Raw genomic sequence first — 22,371 nt, 5'->3', positions numbered from 1 at the left:
CCCACTCTGCCAAAGATCCAAACAACACAGTCCTGGAACGAGCTGGAATCCCCAGCGTGTATACACTGCTGAAACAGAGATGCCTGCGTTGGCTCGGTCATGTCATGAGAATGGGCAATGGTCGGATCCCAAAGGTTCTCCTCTATGGAGAACTTGTGCAGGGAAAGCGTCCTACGGGTAGACCACAGCTGTGCTGCAAGGATATCTGCAAGAGGGATCTGAAAGCCTTAGGAATGAACCTCAACAGATGGGAAACCTTGGCCTCTGAGCGTTCCGCTTGGAGGCAGGCTGTGCAGCATGGCCTTTCCCAGTTTGAAGAGACACTTTGCCAACAGACTGAGGCAAAGAGGCAAAGAAGGAAGGCGCATAGCCAGGGAGACAGGGACACACTACACTTGCTCCCAGTGCGGAAGGGATTGTCACTCCCGAATCGGCCTTTTCAGCCACACTAGACGCTGTGCCAGAACCACCATTCAGAGCGCAATACCAGAGTCTTCCGAGACTGAAGGTTGCCAACACAAGGTTCTCACGTATTTAGTGTCGGGACCCACTTTTTAGAAAAAGAATCTTGTCGGGACCCACCTGTAGTGATGTCATGACTGAAAGTGACAACATCGAGCAGGGAAATTTTTAACAACCCTAGGCTGTGATCCTACCTAAACTTACCCAGGAGTAAGTCCTATTTACTATCATTGCTAAAAGTATATACATAGTAATCTGTTAAAAGTACAGGTCTGTAACATTTCCCCAAATGCAATCACATGCTATGGTATCATCAAGTCTAATATATTAAAAATAAAATATTGAAATGAATGGGGACTCACCTAAAATTGGCTCGTGACCCACCTAGTGGGTCCCGACCCACAGTTTGAGAAACACTGTTCTAAGCCTTACAAAATAGCAGCACAAAAAAAAATCAATAAGAAAATTACAACACTTTCTCTGGTTAAAGAGAGAAAGCATGAAACGTGAAAGGCTATGAGCAGTTGGGAAACTAAGGATGGCCAAAGACTGAGGGAAACCTTGGTAGGAGGAAGGGATGAGGGCATTTTCTTTGAAGCATTGCAGATAGCTGTGCAACAGCAACACACAGAGAGAATCTTGTGGCCCCTGAAAAGGGCTTGAAACGCTGTTTCAGTCTGTGATGTTGGATTTATTGCATGCTTTAAAAAAAAAAAGTTGCTTTGCAAACTGCAGGTTATTGCAATAAATGTCACAGTCTGTTTGTGCCCGGAGAAATCTGTTGCCCTTTCAGAGTCCACAAAATATGTTTTGTTTTAAATCACTTTCAGCTGGGAATGATGCTTGTTAAAAGAGGCCATGTCTTTTGGGTGGCTATGCCCACAGAAAGGGCAGGTGGAGGTAGATGGATGAAGTGTTTCTGTGTTTTGTTTTTTAAATAATAACAGCGGGTTCCCTGAATTTTGGGTTAAAAGTGAGTTCTGTCTCAGAAAGCTGAAGCTGTTGGGGAAGAAATGACCTTCATAGCACTTCCATGGGTCTGAGGAGGAAGTGGACTTGAGGTCAAACATAAGAAGGTCCTCACTGGATCAGGTCAAGGGCCCATCCAGCTTCCTGTATCTCAGTCACCAATCAGTTGCCTCAGGGAGCACCCAAGACAACAAGAGACCTGTGTGCTGGTGCCCTCCCTTGCATCTGGCATTCTGACAGGCTCCTTCTGAAACCAGGAGGTTGCACATACCCATCACAGCTTGCAACCTGTAACAGACTTTTCCTCCATCAATTGATTCAATTCCCTTTTCAAGACATATAGGCCAGACATCCTCACCACATCCTGTGACAAGGAGTTCCACAAACTAATTACACAAGTGTATTTCCAATAGAATACGAGTATCCTAGTGCCCTCCCTTATACCTGGCCTTCTGAGGTAGCCCACTTCTAAAACCAGGAGGCTGTACAGACCCATCAGTTTGTAACCTGTGATGGACTTTTCCTCCAGAAATCTGTCCAATCCCCTTTTAAAGGCATCCAGGCCAGATGCCATCAGGACATCCTGTGGCAAGGAGTTCCAAAGCTAAAGGACTGCTCACAACTAGAGATGAGACAAGCTTAACCCAGGAGGGATACCCATCATGGCTTGTAACCCATGATGGACTTTTCCTCCAGAACTCTTTAAAAGGCATCTAGGCCAGATGCCATCACCACATCCTGTGGCAAGGAGTTCCACAGACTAATTACATGCTGGGTAAAGAAATATTTTCTTTTTCTTTCCTAACTCTCCCACCAATTTTAGTGGATGTCTCCTGGTTCTGGTGTTGAGTGAGAGGGAAAAGAGCATCTCTCTGTCACTGTGGGGCTGGGTTGGATCCAATCCCCTTTTAAAGGAACCTAGGGGGCATCCTGTGACAAGGGGTTCATCAGACTAATTACACAGTGGCGTTGTGTGAGAGGGAAAAGAACATCCCTCTAACCACTCTATCCATCCCCTGCTGATTTTGTGCATCTCAATCACGTTCCCTCTTAGAGAACTATTAAGGGCATGTAGGCCAGACGCCATCACCCACTTCCTGTGGCAAGGAGTTCCACAGACCAATGACACGATGGGCAAAGATGTCTCCTCTGTATACCCCTCAGAGGTGAGGGCGGGGAGTGGACAGATGTCTTTCCCGCCTTTTTCCCCCCCTCAGAGGTGGGGGCGGGGAGTGGGCAGTTGACTTTCTCGCCTTTTCCCCCCTTCAGAGGCGGGGAAGCAGAGCGAACAGTTGAGTTTCCCGCCCTTTTTCCCCCTCAGAGATGGGGGTGGAGAGCAGGCGGTTGACTTTCCTGCCTTTCTTCCCCCTCAGAGGTGACTTTCCTGCCTTCCCCCCCAGAGGTGGGGGAGGGGAGAGGGCAGTTAACTTTCCCGCCTTTTCCCCCCTCAGAGGTGGGGGAGGGGAGTGAGCTGTTCAGTTTCCCGCCTTTCCTTCCCTCAGAGGAGGGGCGGGTGACAGCTGCCCACGGGGGGAGGGGCCCAGCTTCCCCAGCCCTCCTCAGCGCTCCTCGAGGCCAGGAGATGGCGGAGGCCGTGGTGGCTCGTCTTGCCCGGCGCCGCTTCTTAGGCGGCTTCGTGTGCGGTGCGGCCGTCGGGTTGGCCTCCGCCCAGCTCCTGAGGGGCCGCCGCACGAGCTCCCCTCCCCCTTCCCAGCTGAACCCCGCTGCACCCCTGAAGGAGCCACAGCAGGAGGGTAAGAAGCCGAGTGCGCACGCGCAGTGGCAAGCGCACGCTTTCACCTCAGTGTTCACAGGACGCGAGAGATGAATCGGGAGGGGGCGGGGCCGTGGGCGGGATGGGCGGTTGCCGCGCGACCTCCAGCATGATTGACGTGTTTCAGAATAGGATGGCATGAGAGGGACCTTGGTGGGTTGGACGTGCACCCCACCCCTCCTTCTCCCACATAGCCAATCAGATGCCTCCCTGGAGCCCCAGCAGTGACCCTCCCCTCTCCTCTGCCCAGCAAGTGGCCTCCTGGGTTAGATCGCCTCTCACCCACGAGGTTCCATTGAGCCGGCAGGTCTCATGGTTGGAGGCCAGAAAAATAGTTTTATTTTTTTATGGATTGTACTCAAGACCTACGCTACAATTTATAAATTATAATTAGAAAATTCATTAAAATTTATAAAAACTATTACAATTTATTAAAAGCTACAAAAATTTATTATATCTACAATTTTATATATATTATATATTTATATAACCTATAAAAACATGATGATTACAAATTACAAGTATAATTTATTTTTATAAATTATATGTTACAGTATAAATAATATAATTTTTGTCAATTATTTATAATTATAAATTATAATGGAAAAACAAAGAAATCCATGAAGAGAAATAAAGCCATTTTCTCTGGCCTCTAACTATTAGACATGCTGGCTAAATGGAACCTCCTGGGTAAGTTTTAATTTTTTGCAGATTTTGGGTTTTGTTTACAAAAATGAGAAGTGCAGAAAGTGTTGTTAGGTGGTTTTTTTTAACATATTTTTTTAATGTCATCACTGTTTTCATCTACCTGTACTTATAACTCTTGATGAACTGCACCTCCATTAATGTGTCTCCCTCCCCTGTAACTTTTCCAAGCTATGGCTATGAAGCTTTTGTGGTCTAGGACTGAGTCTCCATCAGGTGCATGAATTTATTCTCACACTTGGGTACCAAGGCAAGGGTGCATCATGGTTGACAGTGGAGTGAAGAGCAAGAGGTCTAAATGACCTCAGATCTCAAGATGCAGTAAGATCCCATCCTGGTTCCTGACTCGGTTGCAAAGGTTTGCCTGGAAGTAAGAACGGGCATAATTCCAAACAGCTGGTTCTTGCCAGCTCAGTCCTGTTGCGCTTGTGTGAAAGCACCAGAACAGTTGAATGCGCTGGTGCAAAAGGGCCGATGTGGCCATCTGTAAGTTAAATGTACGTAACTCAGGGACCCAGGGTACAGTTGAGCTTCATGCAGCGATGTCGTAAATCTCTTGCTATGCAGGCTTTATTTTGGACCCCACACTGTACAATTAGCAATGTGTGTTTGTGCACATGTAGCCTTGTTCTCGCAGCATATCCAGGGTGAATGAACATGCATATAGGAGGGGGCAGGATCATGACAGCAGACCCCACCTCAAATCTACACACATCCAGTTGAATCTCGGTGTTACAGAGGAAAGTGCGTCATGCACCTGTCTGAATGGCATCAGATCCACAAATGCTCCACAAATTTTGATTGCATCAAAATCTTGCAGTTTTGAAAGGGCTCTTGGAACAGACCTTTGGTTATTCATTTATGAGCATAAGCCATCATAGTGGCAACGGCTGCGATTCTGTGCATGCCTACCTCCAAGTATGTCCCATTAAAATCAGTGGAGCTTGCTTCTGACTACTAATGGACAGGGTTATCCCATAAGAGACTGAGCATGATGTCCCCTTGATGTTTGGACCTTGTCATGAACTCGCTAGGTGGCTGTAGATGAACCACACTCTCAGCCTGTACAGTGTGTCTTTCCAGTCTTCCTCATCATGCAGCATTTAGTACTTTGCTAGCATTTAGGTGCCAGGTTAACAACTGTTTGTTTTGCTCAGGCATTTAGAGGCATCTGATACTGAGAATTTATGCTGTTTTTACGACCCAATCCTATCTTCAAGGTGTGTTGTCATATGTCCACAAAGCAGTGTGGTGCAATCACAGCCCCACGGTCATGATAGGCCACCTGCTGAGGGACATGTCATGCTTTATGAAGTAATGACAAGGGCATACTGAACCATTTTAACTCAGACACTAGCATAACCTGCCAGCAGAGAGACCAAAAGGGGGAGGGGGAGAGATCAGGTTGTAACGGGGGCAGGAAAACCAGGAAGAGCAGGTGTGGACTGGAGGATTGCAGGGCCAATTCTAACTGGCAGGATCCATTCCATCAAGAATGGAGGTGTGCCAGAGGCTTCCCACCTTTGCAGAATGGAGTTTGCCGTTGAGGCTTGGACCTGCAGTCCTCCGATCCATGCATTCTCTTTCTGGTGCTTAACTGCAGTGGCTGCAGTTGGATCAATTGCCTGGTGACAACCAACATGTCTGGCAAGCAGAGGATCACCACTTCTGCCCTGGCAGTTTCAGAAGCCCATACTGGGCTTCAGTGGCAGCACCATAATAGCCCTGTGACTGCGGTGCACATGCACAGTGGTTACCCAAAGACAAATCACTGCTTAGTGGTTGCCCCGCTATCTGTGTTCTGTGGTTGCAGGACTATCGTGGCACCCATGCTGTGCCTGATGTAGTCTTTGGAATGGCATTCCAGAGTAACTTTGGGTTCCTAGGGATGCTGGTGGGCTTTCATTTACTTACTGGAAGCAGCAGCAGCTGCCCAGGAATGCGGGGAACCCCACAGAAGCCTCTTGCAGGGCTCTCCAAGCCACAGAGAATGTAAAAATGATTGCGACCCACTTCCGGTTTCATGATTTTGGCTCTTCTGCAGGTTGGTGCAACATCTAAGCCCTCTGGCTTGCTCTTTAAGGGCCAGAGGCTGCTGACTCCCAGCCTGTAGGAGTGGGTGGAGCTGGTGGATTGGGACACCTGGCCTGTGGCTGACCCTCCCCCATTTTGGCTCTTCTGCAGGTTGGTTCAACATCTAAGCCCTCTGGCTTGCCAGAGGCGTGAGCCTTTGGCGCGAGCCAAAGGGCTCTTTGCCCATGGCTCTTCGCCTGTGGAGTGGAGCCTGGAGCCCGGAACATCTGTTGCTGTCGTCACCAGTCACCCTGCCAATCCCCCCGTGGATTGATAAGCGCCAGCCACGCTCTTCTCCTTATTTCTGGAGCCTTTGAGCCTGTCAACATACCAACATCAGCCTTTTTAATTGAGTGAGTGTTAGTGTGAATGTGATTGCCTGGCCTGAGTGAGAGTCGGGCCAGGAGGGTTGAATGGTGTACCTGCCTCTGTGAGAGGGGGGTAGGGAGGGATGGGCTAGAGAGCACCTCTGCCTCGGTGAGAGAGAGGCAGAGGTGTGCAGCCTCGGTGTGAGGGGGGGTGAGGGTTGCTGCATTGGTTGGTTGTGGTGTGTGTGTGTGAGTTTGTGTGTTTTAGTTTTATATTTGTGTGGCTGTTGTTGGTTTGTAGGTCAGTCCGGAACTATGTGTCTGACACCACGGGGGAGCTTGGGAGGGGAGGGAGGCCACCATCACTAGAGTTACGGGCAACGGAAGGTATGGCGGTGGGGGTTGGCCTGGACGTTACAGGAGAAGGAGGGTCAGTCGTAGACAGACTGTCCCTCTTTCTGGCCCTCCTCTCATCCCTCTGACCCTTGGCATGCCTGGCAACAGCCCCCTGAGTCTGAAACTGCTGCTTCTGAATGTCAGGTCCGTGAATAATAAGATCTATTTAATCCAGGATTTAATCCTGGAGGAAAAGGCTGACCTGGTATGTATCACGGAGACCTGGTTGGGTGAGCTGGGGGGGGGGTTAGCCTTTCCCAAATTTGTCCACCAGGTTTCTGGGTTCTGCAGCAGCCAAGGCTACAGGGGCGGTGAGGCGGGTTTGCAATGGTCTACCGGGATTCCATCCGTCTTACCAGAATCCCTGTTCAGCAGTCCACCAAGTTTGAGTGTCTTCGTGTTGTGTTGGAGGGGCGAGACAGAACAGGGATTCTGTTGGTGTACCGCCCTCCTTGCTGCCCAACAGACTCCCTGCCTGAGCTGATGGAGTTAGTCTCGAGCGTGGTGTTTGAGTCCCCCGCCTATTGGTGTTGGGGGACTTTAATGTCCATGCCGAGGCCCCGGGAACAGCTGCGGCTCAGGATTTCATGGCCTCCATGGCAACCATGGGTCTGTCTCAAAGAATATCTGCCCCAACGCATGATGCGGGACATATGCTAGACCTGGTGTTTACTGTTGGGCAGGTTGATGGTGATCTGGAGGTGGAGGACATTAAGATCACTCCTTTGTCATGGACAGATCACTTTCTGGTGGGATTTAGGCTTGTTGCGGCCTCTCACATCTGCAATGGCGGGGGATCACATGTTATGATCTGCCCTCGGAGGCTGATGGATCCAAATGGATTCCTGAGGGCTCTGGGGGATTTTCCTGCTGCCAGAGCTGGAGATTCACCTGGCGCTCTGGTCGATCTCTGGAATACGGAGATGGCCAGGGCCCTGGATGAGATCGCTCCCGAGCGTCCTCTGCCCAGTCGCAAAGTCAGAGCGGCTCCTTGGTTTTCTGAGGAGCTGCGAATGATGAAGCGGCAGGGCAGACGACTAGAGCGTCAGTGGCGAAAGACTCGTACCGAATCTGACCATACACGGGCTAGGGCCCAGTTGAGAGCGTATTCTAAGGCGGTGGTGGCAGCTAAAAGGGTGCACCTCTCTGCCACCATTGCATCTGCAGAGAACCATCCAGCTAAGCTCTTTCATTTGGTCCGTAGCCTTTTACATCTGGCCCCCCTCTACTGGTGGGGAGGAGCACACAGAGGCTCACTGTGATGAGTTTGCAAGACACTTTGCAGAGAAGGTCGATCAGATTCGGCATGACTTGGACGCCGCTGTGGGCATGTCTAGTGATGTCCCCGGGGCACCTGTCTATCCTGCTATTTGGGATTCTTTTCAGCTTGTAGGGCCTGAGGATGTGGACAGGATTCTCTGGAGTGTGAGACCTGCTGCTTGCCCGCCTGACCCGTGCCCGGCATAGTTAATTAGGGCTGCCTGGGAAGGGCTGGCGGAGTGGACGGGGAGGGTGGTGAACTCATCTCTGAGGGAGGGGGTGCTCCTGCCTGCCTTGAAGCAGGCGATGGTTCGCCCCCTCCTGAAGGAGCCCTCCCTGGATTCTACTAATTTTAACAACTTTTGGCTGGTCTCGAATATCCCATTCCTGGGCAAGGTGATTGAGCGGGTGGTGGTGTCCCAGCTTCAGAGGGTACTGGAGGAAACGGATTATCTGGACCCATTCCAATCTGGCTTCAGGCCGGGGTTTGGGACCGAGACTGCCTTGGTCGCCTTGGTGGATGACCTTCACCGGGGGATGGACAGGGGGAGTGCAACCCTGTTAGTCCTGCTGGACCTCTCAGCGGCTTTCGACACCATCAACCATGGTGTCCTTCTGGGTCGGCTGGCCTGGTCGGGGCTTGGATGCACTGTTTTGAAGTGGTTCCGGTCCTTCCTGGCTGACAGATCCCGGAAGGTGGTGCTGGGGGATGCCTGTTCGGCACCCCAACCTCTTAGATTTGGGGTGCTGCAGGGTTCCATCTTATCCCCCACGCTTTTTAACATCTACATGAAGCCGCTGGGAGAGGTCATCTGGGGGTTTGGAGTGGGTTGCCATCAGTATGCTGATGACACCCAGCTTTATCTCTCCTTTCCCCCTGATTCTGAGGAGGTCCTGGATTCTGGAGGTTGGGGTCCTGGATCGCTGTCTGGAGGCGTTTAGGGGCTGGATGTAGGCGAACAAGCTGAAATTAAATCTGGATAAGACAGAGGTGCTCTTGGTTCGGAAATCCACAGCTCGGGTACTGGACTATTGTTCTGCTCTGAATGGGGTTGCACTCCCTCTGAAGGAGCAGGTTTGCAGCTTGGGGGTTCTCCTGGATCCACAGCTGCTCCTGGAGTCCCAGGTGGTGGCGGTGGCCAGGGGAGCCTTTGCTCAGCTTTGGCTGATTCGCCAGCTGCGACCATACCTGAGCTGCGCGGACCTGGCCACAGTAACCCATGCCCTAGTGACATCTAGATTAGATTATTGCAATGCACTCTACGTGGGGCTGCCTTTGAAGACGGTCCGGAAATTACAACTAGTACAGAACGTGGCTGCTCGTGTGGTTACTGGGGCACGTCGGTTTGACTCTGTCGAGCAGTTGCTTCAGCGGCTACACTGGCTGCCGGTTCTGTTCCGGGCCCAAGGTGCTAGTTTTGACTTTTAAAGCCCTTTACGGCTCGGGTCCGGGGTATTTGAGGGACCGCCTCCTTCCCTACAATCCTGCCCGTGCTCTTAGATCATCTGGGGGGGCCCTTTTGACTGTGCTGCCACTAAGAGATGTGAGAGGGGTGGCAGCCAGGAAGAGGGCCTTCTCGGTGGTGGCCCCCGAACTGTGGAATACCCTCCCCTTAGAATTGAGAACCGCTCCCTCGTTGCTAACATTTCGGCATGGACTGAAGACCTTTTTTATTTCAAAAAGCTTTTAATTGTTGACAGGCTGGCTGGCGTTCTTGCTTTTTTATATGAGAATCCACAGGGTTTGTTTTTTGATTTTTAATTATTGTAAATTGTTTTAATGATTGTTTTTAATGTTGTATTTTAAATTGTTTGTAAGCCGCCTTGTGTGCCCTTTGGGCAAAAAGGCAGGGTATAAATTAATAAAATAATAATAATAATAATAGTAATAATAATAATGATCACATACCGGAAGTGGGTTGCGATCATTATTGTTACATTTCCACAGCTTGGGGAGTCCCTCCACAGGGAGGCTGCTGCTACTTTCAGAAAGTAAAAATAAGCCCCTGGCAGGGCATGATTCTGGGAATTGTGTTGCTGCATTTCCCCTTCCCCACCCCTTAGAGCAGGGGTGCCCAAACCCCGGCCTGGGGGCCACTTGCGGCCCTCAAGGCCTCTCTATGTGGCCCTCAGGGAGCCCCAGCCTCCAATGAGACTCTGGCCCTCCAGAGATTTGTTGGAGCCCACACTGGACCGATGCAACTGCTCTCAGCATGAGGGCAACTGTTTGGCCTCTCGAGTGAGCTGTAGGATGAGGGCTCCCTTCATTGCTTGTTGTTTCATGTCTGTGATGCAGTAGCGGCAGCAAAGGAAAGGCCAGCCTTGCTTTGTGCAAGGCCTTTTATAGGCCTTGAACTACTGCAAGACCTTCATTCATTCATATAAGTTCATCTTTAATATATTCATTTATGTAAATTTATTCAAATTTGAAATGTAAATTAATTCGGCCCCCGACACGGTGTCAGAGAGATTATGTGGCCCTCCTGCCAAAAACTTTGGACACCCCTGCCTTAGAGGAACAGCGACACTTAGGCCACAATGCCCCAGTTTGAGAACCTCTGCCATATTACAGGAGGCTACATATCATGGAAAGAAGCTGGGATACATTTGTAGATGTATCCACTTGTTTTTAGCATCCACTTTTATTCTTTTGATGTCTGATTCGTAGAATTACCGTTGGCATTTCCTCTCAAAGTCTTAAGTTAATATCCTGCTCTTCCAGTGGTCTCCCAGTCAAGGAGCTGTTTAGGTTCTCATCACAAATCTTCAGCAACACTACAACCTCAGAAACTCCCAAGACATTCACTGGTCTTCTATCTAAAGAAGAAGCACTTTGGGGAAAAAATCAATCTATTGTTAAAATACTTTGTATCAATATTGCATTTTAGGCTCTTGGAAGTTATGCTAGTTATATTTTACAAAACGTACTGAAATAAATGTGCTCAACAGAATAGAGTACATTGATTTCTTTTACATATTTCCTTTTTTAACAAGGTGCTGAAAAGTTACTTTTAACATTTATTTGCCGTTAAACAATAACAGTACAATAATAGTATGCTTTTTTAAAAAGGCAAAATCTTTTACCATGGCTCAAAAATCAGACAAAGCAACCTGTGGTTTCTTCATAAACCATTAAATATAAATTGAATTAAAAATGACATCCAGCTACTTTCTCCCTCAGCACTGTACTGAAAATCAATCAGCATTGTACTGAGAAAGTAGTTTTCTTTGGCTCTGTCATGCCTGTAGTTAATTACTAGCAATGACATATTTTTCATTTTATGGTGGCTTAAGTGTATTTGTATTACTATTATAAAAATCAATGTGAAGTGGTGGGCGAAAAGCTGTGGTATGCAATCTACTCGTTACTTTCAAGCATTGAATGTTTTTGAATATGTGATAAGTGAAGTGAGTTCTCAAATCAATATCTACAGGTGTTTACTCCTGGTAAGATAGGATTATAGCCTAACTCTTACTGAACACAATGGGCTTACTTCTGAGTAAAATTAAATAACACGGTTTTCAAACGCCTCTAGCAATCTCTCTTGTGTTTGGTTGATTTCTTTGGGTCTCCATTTTGTTTCTGGAAGGGCTCCTCTGCTTTTTGCAGGATTAGACCAACTAGTTCCACATTCTGTTTTTTAGGTACATTCATGCTAGTGTATGTACATTCATGCTTCTGTACACTGTCAAGCAAGGCATGATAGTGATACATGTTGTTTTCCCCCACTGCTCAGAGGAATGCTGCCTCTGAACATACAAGCAGAAAATTAGCAGTCTGAAGCTTTCCTCATCATTGTATTTTCATGATGGGAGAAACTCAGCTGCAAAATTCCTGCTCATCCTGAAGCTATGAAAGACACAGGGATTCTACCAGGAAAACATCGGCAGCCCTACACATGGGTGTCCAACCCATATAACTTTGAACCTCCTATCTCCTTTATTGTTTTTGGCTGTATCTCATTGCTTGGGCATCTAAAAATCTGGTCAAGAAATCTCAAATAGTTCTTTATGTATTTAACTGTGTAGCCTGCCCTGTCCCTTAGGGTTGATAGCTTAGCGCCTTTGATTTAAAGCCAGCTTTAGTGGCTTAAAGAAGATTTGTGAGACTTGTGACAATTGCTCCATCATGAATAAGATTGGTACATGAAGATGTTCTTCTGGTTCTTGGGGATTTAATGTATTTTTCAGCTGTCCTTCAATAAGCATTATTCTGTCTGTTTCTCTCTTAGAACCAGTGACAGAGTCTCTGTTGAAAAAGTATGGCTTTCCTGCAGCTGGAACACAGACCAGATGTTACACCAATCATGCGTTATCTTATGACCAAGCAAAACGGGTCCCGAGATGGGTGATTGAACATATTTCCAAGGACAAGACAGTGGGTAACTGAACATGTGTGTGTGTGTGTGTGTATCTGCATTGTTGTAATTGGTTTCCTTGTGACTTGGAGGCAATACATCACAGGCAATGCATGAATATTACAGTATCTCATTTTGAAGATCTTTCCCAGTTCTGCAGCTGTGATCTAGCCAGATAAATTCTGAATTTTGATGAGCAGCTATTTTTTGCACATGCCACCCATCACTCTTTCATTGTAAAACTCCCTTGCGGGGCAGCAGGTATAAAAGGGACATACTTTGCCACTGTGGCTCACTAAGTGAGAAAGAAAATCCAAAATAGGTAATGCCTTCCTTAGGACAAATTGAAAATATACAAGATATTAAACAGCAAATTTTTCAATTCTGTAGGATTCACCAGTTTAAATGGAAGGAGATTGGTTGATATGGGACAATTAGAGAAGGTCAGTGAAATGTGAGGGTCCATCCTATGGATGCCTGCAGCAGCCTACTGTGGCCTACTGCCACTTGGTCTAGTGCCTGCAAGCTCATGAGCATCTTTGGCAGAACCCAGTGATATCATCTTGATTCTAGTATTTATTATGCAAATTACAGCAGGCTGGCATTCAGTCAAAAAGGTCTTTATTCTTATGCTTCCTGCTCACAATTCTTTTTAGATCCGCTTCTCTTTGTGGTCCTTTGACATGGTGGGTGGGAAACATAGCAATACCTGATGATGGTAGCTTGACAGTTCCTCCCCCCCCCCCTAAAAGCCACTTTGGGAGGGGATGGACTGTGAGCAGAACAGCGGGGAGGATGCTTTTAGCTTTTTCCCTGCCTACTGTTTCTCCACACTCGGTGTCCACCTCCCAAACTGGTTTTTCAGTTTTAAAGAAGAGGACTTTGGAATACAGTTACTATAAGGCTGCATTTTAGTGTAATTGGGCCCTGAGACATAGCACTGTCTCTTATGTCTCCTCCAGCTTGCTGTGGGAGCTGTTTGAGCTATGATTGCAGGTACTTAAAACTTCTGACAATAACATAATTTGTGTTTTCCACTTTACATCACTGAAGGAGAATGCCTGATCCTGTAGTCTGGGTACAATTCTTAATTTCACCACTTCCTTGTTATGCCCTCTTTTGCCCACATCTGACTTGTACATAGCCTTAGGAGGTGCAGGTGCTGTGCAACAGTACTATCTGTAGTTGTTACAGATGCATTTGGGTATTAGGCTGCACCAGTGCACTGCTAAAATAGTCTACGCATAGCAAGCCTTAGGATGAGGTCTAAATCTCATATTCTTAAAATATGCAGTGATTATGCACACAAAAGACAGCAAAACACATAGACGAACAACTCTTGCTAAGGGAGAATCAGCCTGGCTTCTGTAAGGGTAAGTCTTGCCTTACGAACCTTTTAGAATTAATTGAAAAGGTCAACAGGTATGTGGATGCAGGAGAACCCGTGGACATTATATATCTGAACTTTCAGAAGGCATTTGACATGCTGAACCCTACACGAACAAACCTACCTCTCTGCCTCCCCACTCCCTCCACCCTCCCGCCCGCCCTCTCTCCGCCCCCTGCCTCCCCATCATGCCTCCTCCCTGCCCTCTCTCAGCCCTTTGCCAGCCTCCCCCCTCCCCTGAACACCTCCTCCCCGCCCCCCTCCCCACCCTCACTTACCATGCCACGGCTCGGCAGTCTTGAGATCGCTAGCCTAGCACCAGCCAGTGCTGGGTTAGCACAGGCAGTAGCCCAGCAGTAGGACTTGTAGACGTGCTTTATTTATTTATTTATTCGATTTGTATTCCACCTTTCTCCCCAAAGGGCACCCAAGGCGGCTAACAACCAAGTTAAAATACAAACAAAGATTAAAATAAACGTTAAAAATACAAAACAATTAAAACAAGATAAAATATATAGCCCTTTGGGGAGCACATGGATGAAGCGGATTATCTGGATCCTTTTCAATCTGGCTTCAGGCCTGGCTTCAGGATGGAGACGGCCTTGGTCGCCTTGGTGGATGACCTACGCCAAGGGCTGGATGGAGGGAGTGCATCCTTGCTAGTCCTTTTGGACCTCTCAGCGGCTTTCAACACCATCGACCATGGTGTCCTTCTGGGACGATTGGCCGAAGTGGGGATCGGAGGCACTGTTTTGCAGTGGTTCCGGTCCTTCTTGGCCGACAGATCCCAGATGGTGGTACTGGGGGACTCCTGTTCGGCACCCTGGCCCTTGAGGTGTGGGGTGCCGCAGGGTTCTGTATTGTCCCAGCCAGTGATGTGGGACAAGATCTGGCCACGGTGGTCCATGCCATAGTGACATCAAGATTAGATTATTGTAACGTGCTCTATGTGGGGCTGCCCCTGAAGACGGTCCAGAAGCTACAGCTAGTGCAGAATGCAGAGGCTCGGGTAGTTGCTGGGTGTCGGTGGTTTGACTCTGTCATGCCGCTACTCCGGTGACTGCACTGACTGCCCATTCGTTTCCGGGCTGAATTCAAGGTGCTGGTTATGAGCTTTAAAGCCCGAAACAGCTTGGGACCAGCGTATTTGAGAGACCGCCTTCTTCCGTATAGTCCGGTCCATTCTCTGAGGTCATCAGGAGGGGCCCTGCTGGTTGTGCCATCATTGAGAGTGGTGAAGGGAATGGGGGGCAGAAACAGGGCCTTTTCAGTGGTGGCACCTGCGCTATGGAATTCCCTCCCCTTTGAATTGAGGACAGCTTCCTCATTATTGACGTTCTGGCAGGGCCTGAAGACTTTTTTATTCAGGAAAGCCTTCAAGGCGCTATAAGGGCTGTTTTTATAAATTTATAAATTATGTCTTCTATTGTGTGCTTTTAATCTGCTGCTATATATTTTATCTTGTTTTAATTGTTTTTAAGTGTTTTGTGCTGGATGACTCCACCACCTGCTCAATCACTTTGCCCGGAAACGGGAGGTTCGAGACTGGCCAATAATTATCCAATATAGAGGGGTCCAGAGAGGGCTTTTTCAGGAGGGGCAAACCACTGCTTGCTTTAATGCCAGAGGCATCACCCCCTCCCTCAAAGATGAATTTACTACCCTCTCTATCCACTCGTCCGGTCCCTCCTGGGCAGATCTAACCAGCCAGGCTGGGCACAGATCCAGTGGGCAGGTGGATGGCCTCACATTCCAAAGGATCCTGTCCACATCCTCAGGTTCTACAAGCTGAAAAGAATCCCACAAAACAGGATTGACAGGTGTCACTAGACATTGTCAACAATGCCTTATGGCACGTTTGCAACAGTGCGCGACCGCACAAAGCCGCTGCGCCGAGCTCAGGATTGGGCTCTAAGACAGCTCTTCTCAAATCACTCAGTAATGATGTGGTCTCAGTGTACATCATGCAGTCACTTTGCTGAATCTAAGCAGAACTCAGTCTGATCAGTGCCTGGATGCTGCCTTGAATTCCACCAGGGGAGTAAGGCAGGACAGAAATGTAACACTAACTTGTTATCTTGTTTCTTAGGCAATGCAGAGAGGAAATACTGTAAATTTAGACCAGATCCAAGCATACCTCCAGTGTTCAGTGCCATGAATGAAGATTATCTTGGGAGTGGCTGGTCAAGAGGCCATATGGCACCAGCAGGAGATAACAAATACTCACCAGTAGGACTGCTACTAAAATTTTTGGCTTCTTTGAAGGAAAAGAGAGGGAATATTAAAAGCAATATATACCATGATTGTTTTCAGCAGCATTGGGTAATACTTAAAACATGGAACAGGAATCTAGGAATTATGGATTCTGTTCTGCTGTTTACTATATGTACTATATTCACAGACAAATCTCTTCACTTTTGAACCTAGCCCATAGCCAACAGGAGGGAAGTGAGGGCCCAATCCTAAACAGTGCCCGCTGGCTTATTGCCTGCATGCACTGTCACAAACATGCCGTAAAGCACGTTTGCAAGCCCTTAGTGCCAGTGGAGCACCAGAGCTAGCCCAGTGCCAGCGTAGGTGGCAGATGCCTAGCCCAGTGCCCGTAGCCCAGTGCCCGTAGCCAGCCCAGTGCCAGCGTAGGTGGGGGAGGCAGGGAGGAGGTGTTCTGTGGCGGGGAGAGGGTGGGGAAGAGGCATACCAAGGGGAGGGAGTGGGGCGAGAGGGAGGCGGGATTGGTAGAGCTCAGCTTCACCAGATCCTGAGCTCCATGTGGGGCTATGCGACCCAACATGGAGGCTTTTGATTCTGTGGCAGCTCAAGGGCTGCTGTAGAATCAAGTAGCCCCATTGTGGCGCTACTTCCCTTCCCTGGGGGAAGGGACAAAAGTCCCCTTCTCCCAAGGAGCCACCGGCGGCTGCCCTGTTGCGCACAGGATGCCGCAACAGTCCCGGCGGAACAGGCAGCTCAGGATTGGGCTGCAAGTAAATTTTTTTTAAAAAGCATGTGATAGCCCATATAATTGAGTTATGACAGAGCATTATTGTTTTCTATGAGAAATGTGATAGCAATTTTTCCTTGTTGTTTGCTATTAGTTAAAGAACCATATATTAATTGTGACCATTTAATCCTTCCTTAGTTCTTAGTGTTTAAGCAGGCCTAGGCACCCATCCAAATTTCAGTTGCAATTTTTTATTTTTTTTATAGAAAGCCATGACAGAAACATTTTATCTGTCCAACATTGTCCCACAGAACTATGAGAATAATGCTGGATTCTGGAATAGGTATGTTGTTCTAGGTCAACTAAATGCATAATTTAAAAATGGTTATATTTTTACCCACCTTGATATTGGGTATTATTACACCTTGATAAAAGAATAAGCAGTAACCTAGAAAAAGCATGAGACTAGTTTGCTATGGTGAAATGGGTGGTGACATATTAATTGTATGCTGGTGATCCAAATAGAAAAGTCCTGCACAGTCTGTTTATACAGTGAGAGAAAATTTGTTTCGGGCAAGTGGCAAGCAGGTTAAATTTGACTGCATTTACTTTAGTCCAGGGTTCAAATATTTTATTTATTGAGATGTAGAGTCTGTCTGTGAAGGTTCATAGTGTGTATAACTCAAAGCATATAAATTCAGAAATGGAATAACACTTCATTACTGAGATACATGCTACCATGTAAACAGTTTACTTCAAACAGTGAACATACCATGATAATGGCTTCAGTAAATTTGGTAACTGCTAATGTGGGTAGGTTCCCTGTTTGGTCCTCTGCTTTCCACTTGTTGCAAGCATATATGCTCACCTCAACTCACTAAGCATGATGCAAACAATATGCTATTCTTAAACCTAAAAGATGTAAACAAAGTCTTCTTCTTCAGTGGTTCAGCAGGAGGTAGTCTCATCCAATAGCTCCTCTAAGATGCCAGTGCCAGCACAAAACAATCAATGAAAATTACATGTTGGGTAGAAAGGTTGCCATTTTGAATAAATTAGGGTGCAATCCTGAGGCACCCATGGGCTGGTGCAAGCCCCTTTATGTTATGCCAGATCCCAAGCCCCTTTCCTGGGGAGATTGGTGAGGCTTCAAGCCACTCTGCTGTCCTCGGACTTTTGTGTGCCACCTTGGGAGGTGGTGCAAGTCTGAGGAGATCCAAAGAGGCAAGGGCGCTTTACCCAGGGGTAAGGGGAAAAGTGTCTCCTTGCCTCTGGCTGAGCTGCCTTGGGCTCCTATCCTGCGCTGGATACAGTGCAAGCCTCTTGGCTTGCCTGTTCCAGCGCAGGGTAGGATTATGCCCTTAGTCTGTGATGTCTTCTCGTGGACAATTCATTTGAACGTATCGGTTCTAGAAATGCACTTTCTCAAACTTTGCTTTTATGTGCATGATGCATCATTTGAAAATTATTATACTGGAAATGAGACTATTTCAGAATTGTTCCATAAGGCCAAGGCTTTTCAAACTGAGGTGTTGTGACGCCCCAGCCTGCGGGCCCTAGCCCCTGCTCCCTTAAGGGGCGGGGGGAACCTGGAGGCAGGGAGGAGGCAGCGGCATGATCCCTAGGATTGCACCGCTCAGGGGGGCTGCAGGGGCTTGGGTGTACTTACTCAAGCCTCCTGCAGCCTCCCCAGGGTGCGGGGAGCCCGGCGCGACTTGTGGCAGGGCTCCCCGCAGCAGTGAAAGTGGATGCGGAGTGATCGCGCTCCACGTGGGGCAGGGCGCGATCGCTCCACATCCACTCTCCCTGCTGCGTGGAGCCCTGCCAGAAGTCGTGCCAGGCTCCCCGCACCCCGGGCAGGCTGCAGGAGGCTTGAGTAAGTGCACCCAAGCCCCTGCAGCCCCCTGTGCGGTACGATCCTGGGGATCATGCCGCTGCCTTCTCCCTGCCCCCGCTGCTTCCTCCCCCCGCCCCTCCAAGGACTTAGTGGCTCTCAAACTCTCAGAGAGTTTGAGAACCACTGCATAGTCCCATAATCGTTACCTTTTAAAAGCATGATTTGAAGTCCTAGTGCATCATATCTTATTTACCTTGTGAAGTCAGGCCAGGTTGCAGTTCTGTGGGTGGGTTTTTTTTTTTTTAACTTCCAATATTAACTTTTTTAACTTCCAACATTAATAATGGAATACCAATAACTATAAAGAAAAAAATAAACTGTTAACATGTCCTATACTGAGTCCCTTCTGATATGCAAATATGAAGTAGCATTTGAAACAAACTTTGCAAGGAAAAAAGCCAGATGAGTTATGACACCTTATAGCACAAAAGCTTTAAAAAAAACGTGAAGAACAAAACAGGACATGAGAAGACTTGGAGATGAAGGTTAATGGTGTGGCTTTCAGCTACTGAGGTTGAGCAAAGATACTTTGTTATGAATGGAGGAAAGAGATTTAGGTTGCAATCCTAACCACACTTTCCTGAAAGTAAGCCCCGTTGAACAAAATAGGACTTACTTCTGAGTAGACCTGGTTAGGGCACAGTCCTAACCAACTTTCCAGCAGTGACATAGCTGTGCCAATGTGGTGTGCACTGCATCCTGCAGTGGGGAGACAGTGAAGGAGGTCTCCTCAAGGTTAGGGCATTTACCTGGCCTTGGGGCTGCATTGCGGCGAGGTCACTGCTGGCAAGTTGGTTAGGATTGCGCCCTTAGTTTGTGATGAGGTTGCACAGCTAAAGATTCAAGATTAAGATTTAAGAATAAACTGAAAATTAATACATCACCTCCTTTCTGGCAAACATTTCATCTGTTATGCTTAACACAATGTCCGTAGCATGTAAAATATTATTTCTCCTACCCCTAGTGCCCATTTGCCCAGGCATGGTTGAATTTTTTGATGCAAAGTCCAGCCCATCTGTTTATCCTATCTGTTTGATATATCTACAGAATGGAAATGTATTGCCGGGAACTGACTGAAAGATTTGAGGACGTCTGGGTTGTTTCAGGACCTTTGACATTACCCCAGATAGGTGATGATGGAAAGAAAAGAGTTATCTATCAGGTAAGTGCCTCCACCCTGTGAACAAAATTGCATTACTAGAAACAAAGTCTGTTTTATGATTTTTTGAAACTTTTAGCCATGCATTTGTTTATAGGATTTTATTGAATGCACCCCTGAGTTTGCATGCAGGACGAGGGCAACAACAAAATGGCAGGATCTGAGGAAAGGAGGTGCTGCTGCTGTTGAGAAATGATTCCAATTTTATTTTATACTACCCTCTGCTGTTGAATGCAAGCATGGGATTGTGCGCATGGAGTAGGCCAGCAGTCTAAGGTACTAACCTTAAAGACGTGTTTTGAAGGTGGAACAGCAGCATCTTGTAGACTGTGAGCAGTGTGCTTAGAAACAAGACAGGGCAGTGCATTCCCTAAAGTATGTGGAGCAGGCACTGCAGGCTACAGTAAACATGAGGATGTGGGTTTTTCACAGGACTGTGGGTGTGCTGTGTGCTATATAAATCAACATTCTGTGAACTATGCCAACGTGCCCGCAGATAATCTGGAAAGGCAAGGTACAACTTATTTGAAACAGACTTTGTATAAATCAGCTTCCTTCTCTGTATTTGGTTCTAATCAAATACGGTATGATAGTTTAATATTGTATTTGGTTCTACTCATGAGGCAGGTTGAAATTGTGTATGGGGCATCACCCACCTCTGTATTTTAAAAGACTTCACGAAACCTGACATACTTTCAAACTTCTTTTCACAATCATATGGGCTAGAACATTTTTTAAATGAAACCTGAGATTCCCAGAATCCTTACCTGCATTTATAATATAAGTATAATAAAACTGCAATATTACTACTAACTTTAGATGGATTTTTTGTGCCAGGGTGGTGTAGTGGTTTGGGAGGTGGACTTAGACCTGGAAGGTCCAGGTTCAAATCCCACCTCAACCATGAAGCTTCCTGGGTGACCTTGGGCCCGTCACTTTCTCTCAGCCTCACCTACCTCACAGGGTTGTTGTGAGGACAGAAGGAGGGGAGCAGCTATGTACACCGCCCTGAGCTCCTTGGAGGAAGGGTGGTATAAAAATGTGAATAATAATAATAATAATAATAATATGGTTATTTTTAGATCTCTTGAGGGAGAGGAAAATACCCCCAAAGTATGGGTCACACCATTGTCCCTTGCTTTTACTCGGGCTGTTTATTGCTGATTGCCAGGGGCATTAATTTGAAACTCCATATATGCTGATGTTCTATCTGTTGGCTGAATTTGGTGTATCCCAAGGCACCTGGCCTCAGTTTGTCTGTCTTGGTAAAGACATTTGTTGCAAACATAGACTGATGACCACATGTGGTATTTGAGCGAGTTGCATAATATGGCTGGAAATGTAAAACAGAATGCCAATAGGAAGAATCTGTTCTGTGTCACTGGTGAGGCAGAAGCAGTTTTTCCATCTTTATCCAGAGCAAATCAAAATGACAGTGTCTTCTTTTATACATTGCTGTTCTCCAGTGAACATCAGCTTGTTGACTTCTGTCCGCTAGATGATTTTTATTTCTAAATGTATCCTTTTGCAATTATTTTTTCTTCGTACGCGTCACTCAGAGTGAGTCCATATTAAATGTATAATTTAGAACTTTGTCACCAACAGTTGCCACAATCTGCTTTTTCTTGTATTTGCTTCATACTTCAGGGGAAACCTGGTGTTAGAAAGGTTTTCACTGCTGGAATGTTTAATGGACCATCAGTTATATATATTTTAGCTAACCATGCTTAATCTAACTAACCCAAATGAAAGGAGGCATTAGCAAAGGCAAGTAATATTTTGCAGACAGGCTCATGCTAACATTTGATTCATTTTTTTGAGTAAATGCAGTGCTGCTTGGGGAGTGAGAGATTGCCTTTAAAGATACTTCTGTCATGAAATAATATAGACCACGTTGCTGTGTGCTGAAAGGCTGATTTCACATTTCATTTTGGTATGGAAAACACCATAAGATTATTTTATCAGTTTGACTTGGTGAATATATTCTCTGAATATATTCCATTGTTATGAGAGCTGGCTTTTGATTGTCAGGTCAAATTCAAGTTTTCAGAAACTCTGCCAGATGTGTTAAAATACCAGCCCCAACAATACAAGGATGTGTTCAGGCAACAATTTGCCACACAAAACTGTATTTCATTTAATCATAGATCAGATCCATTGTTCTTCCTCTGGGGTCTGTCTGTCAGACTCTGCCCTGATTTTCAATATCTCTTTTCCCCTTCCTGAGCAACTGAAAAACGACTGAACAAGACTGCAATCTTATGTACAAATAACAGGGAGTAAGGGCCCAATCCTGTCCAACTTTCCAGCACTGACATAGTCACAATGCAGCCCTGATGTAAGGGAACAAACGTTATCTAATCTTGAGGAGGCTTCTGTGACTGCCCCTCTGCCACAGGATGCAGTGCATACCCCCTTGCTGCAAAATTCCTGTACCCATTTACAATCTTCATAGTATTATGAAAAAAGACATATAATCACAACCCACAATTTTACTAAATAAGCCTTATGTAGTGTTTATTTTAATATTACTGTCAAGAAGCAAGAGCATACCTAAGACGCAAGGTATGTTTTACACACAATATTGATAACAATGTTCTCTGAAGAAGGAAAGGCAAATTAGTAACATAGAACAAGAGATCAAATGGTATATTTTAAATATCACTTGAATAAATGAACATGTTC

The 22,371-nt window shown here is 46.7% G+C and overlaps 1 protein-coding gene across 1 annotated transcript in view; it reads left to right on the top strand.

Moving 5' to 3' along the window:
• Positions 1-3,006: 3,006 nt before the first annotated feature.
• The window catches only part of EXOG (exo/endonuclease G), a 31,890-nt gene continuing 12,525 nt past the window's right edge, over positions 3,007-22,371 (top strand). Inside the window, exons 1-5 of the mRNA XM_066628675.1 lie at positions 3,007-3,197; positions 12,180-12,329; positions 15,782-15,921; positions 16,897-16,973; positions 19,575-19,689. Coding sequence (XP_066484772.1) covers positions 3,014-3,197; positions 12,180-12,329; positions 15,782-15,921; positions 16,897-16,973; positions 19,575-19,689 — 666 coding nt within the window. The 5' untranslated portion in view covers positions 3,007-3,013. The remainder of the gene's footprint in view (positions 3,198-12,179; positions 12,330-15,781; positions 15,922-16,896; positions 16,974-19,574; positions 19,690-22,371) is intronic.

Source organism: Tiliqua scincoides, chromosome 5 (assembly GCF_035046505.1).
Source record: "Tiliqua scincoides isolate rTilSci1 chromosome 5, rTilSci1.hap2, whole genome shotgun sequence".
In the NCBI taxonomy this organism is placed as follows: Eukaryota; Metazoa; Chordata; class Lepidosauria; order Squamata; family Scincidae; genus Tiliqua; species Tiliqua scincoides.
This window is presented reverse-complemented; position numbering and strand designations above follow the sequence as displayed.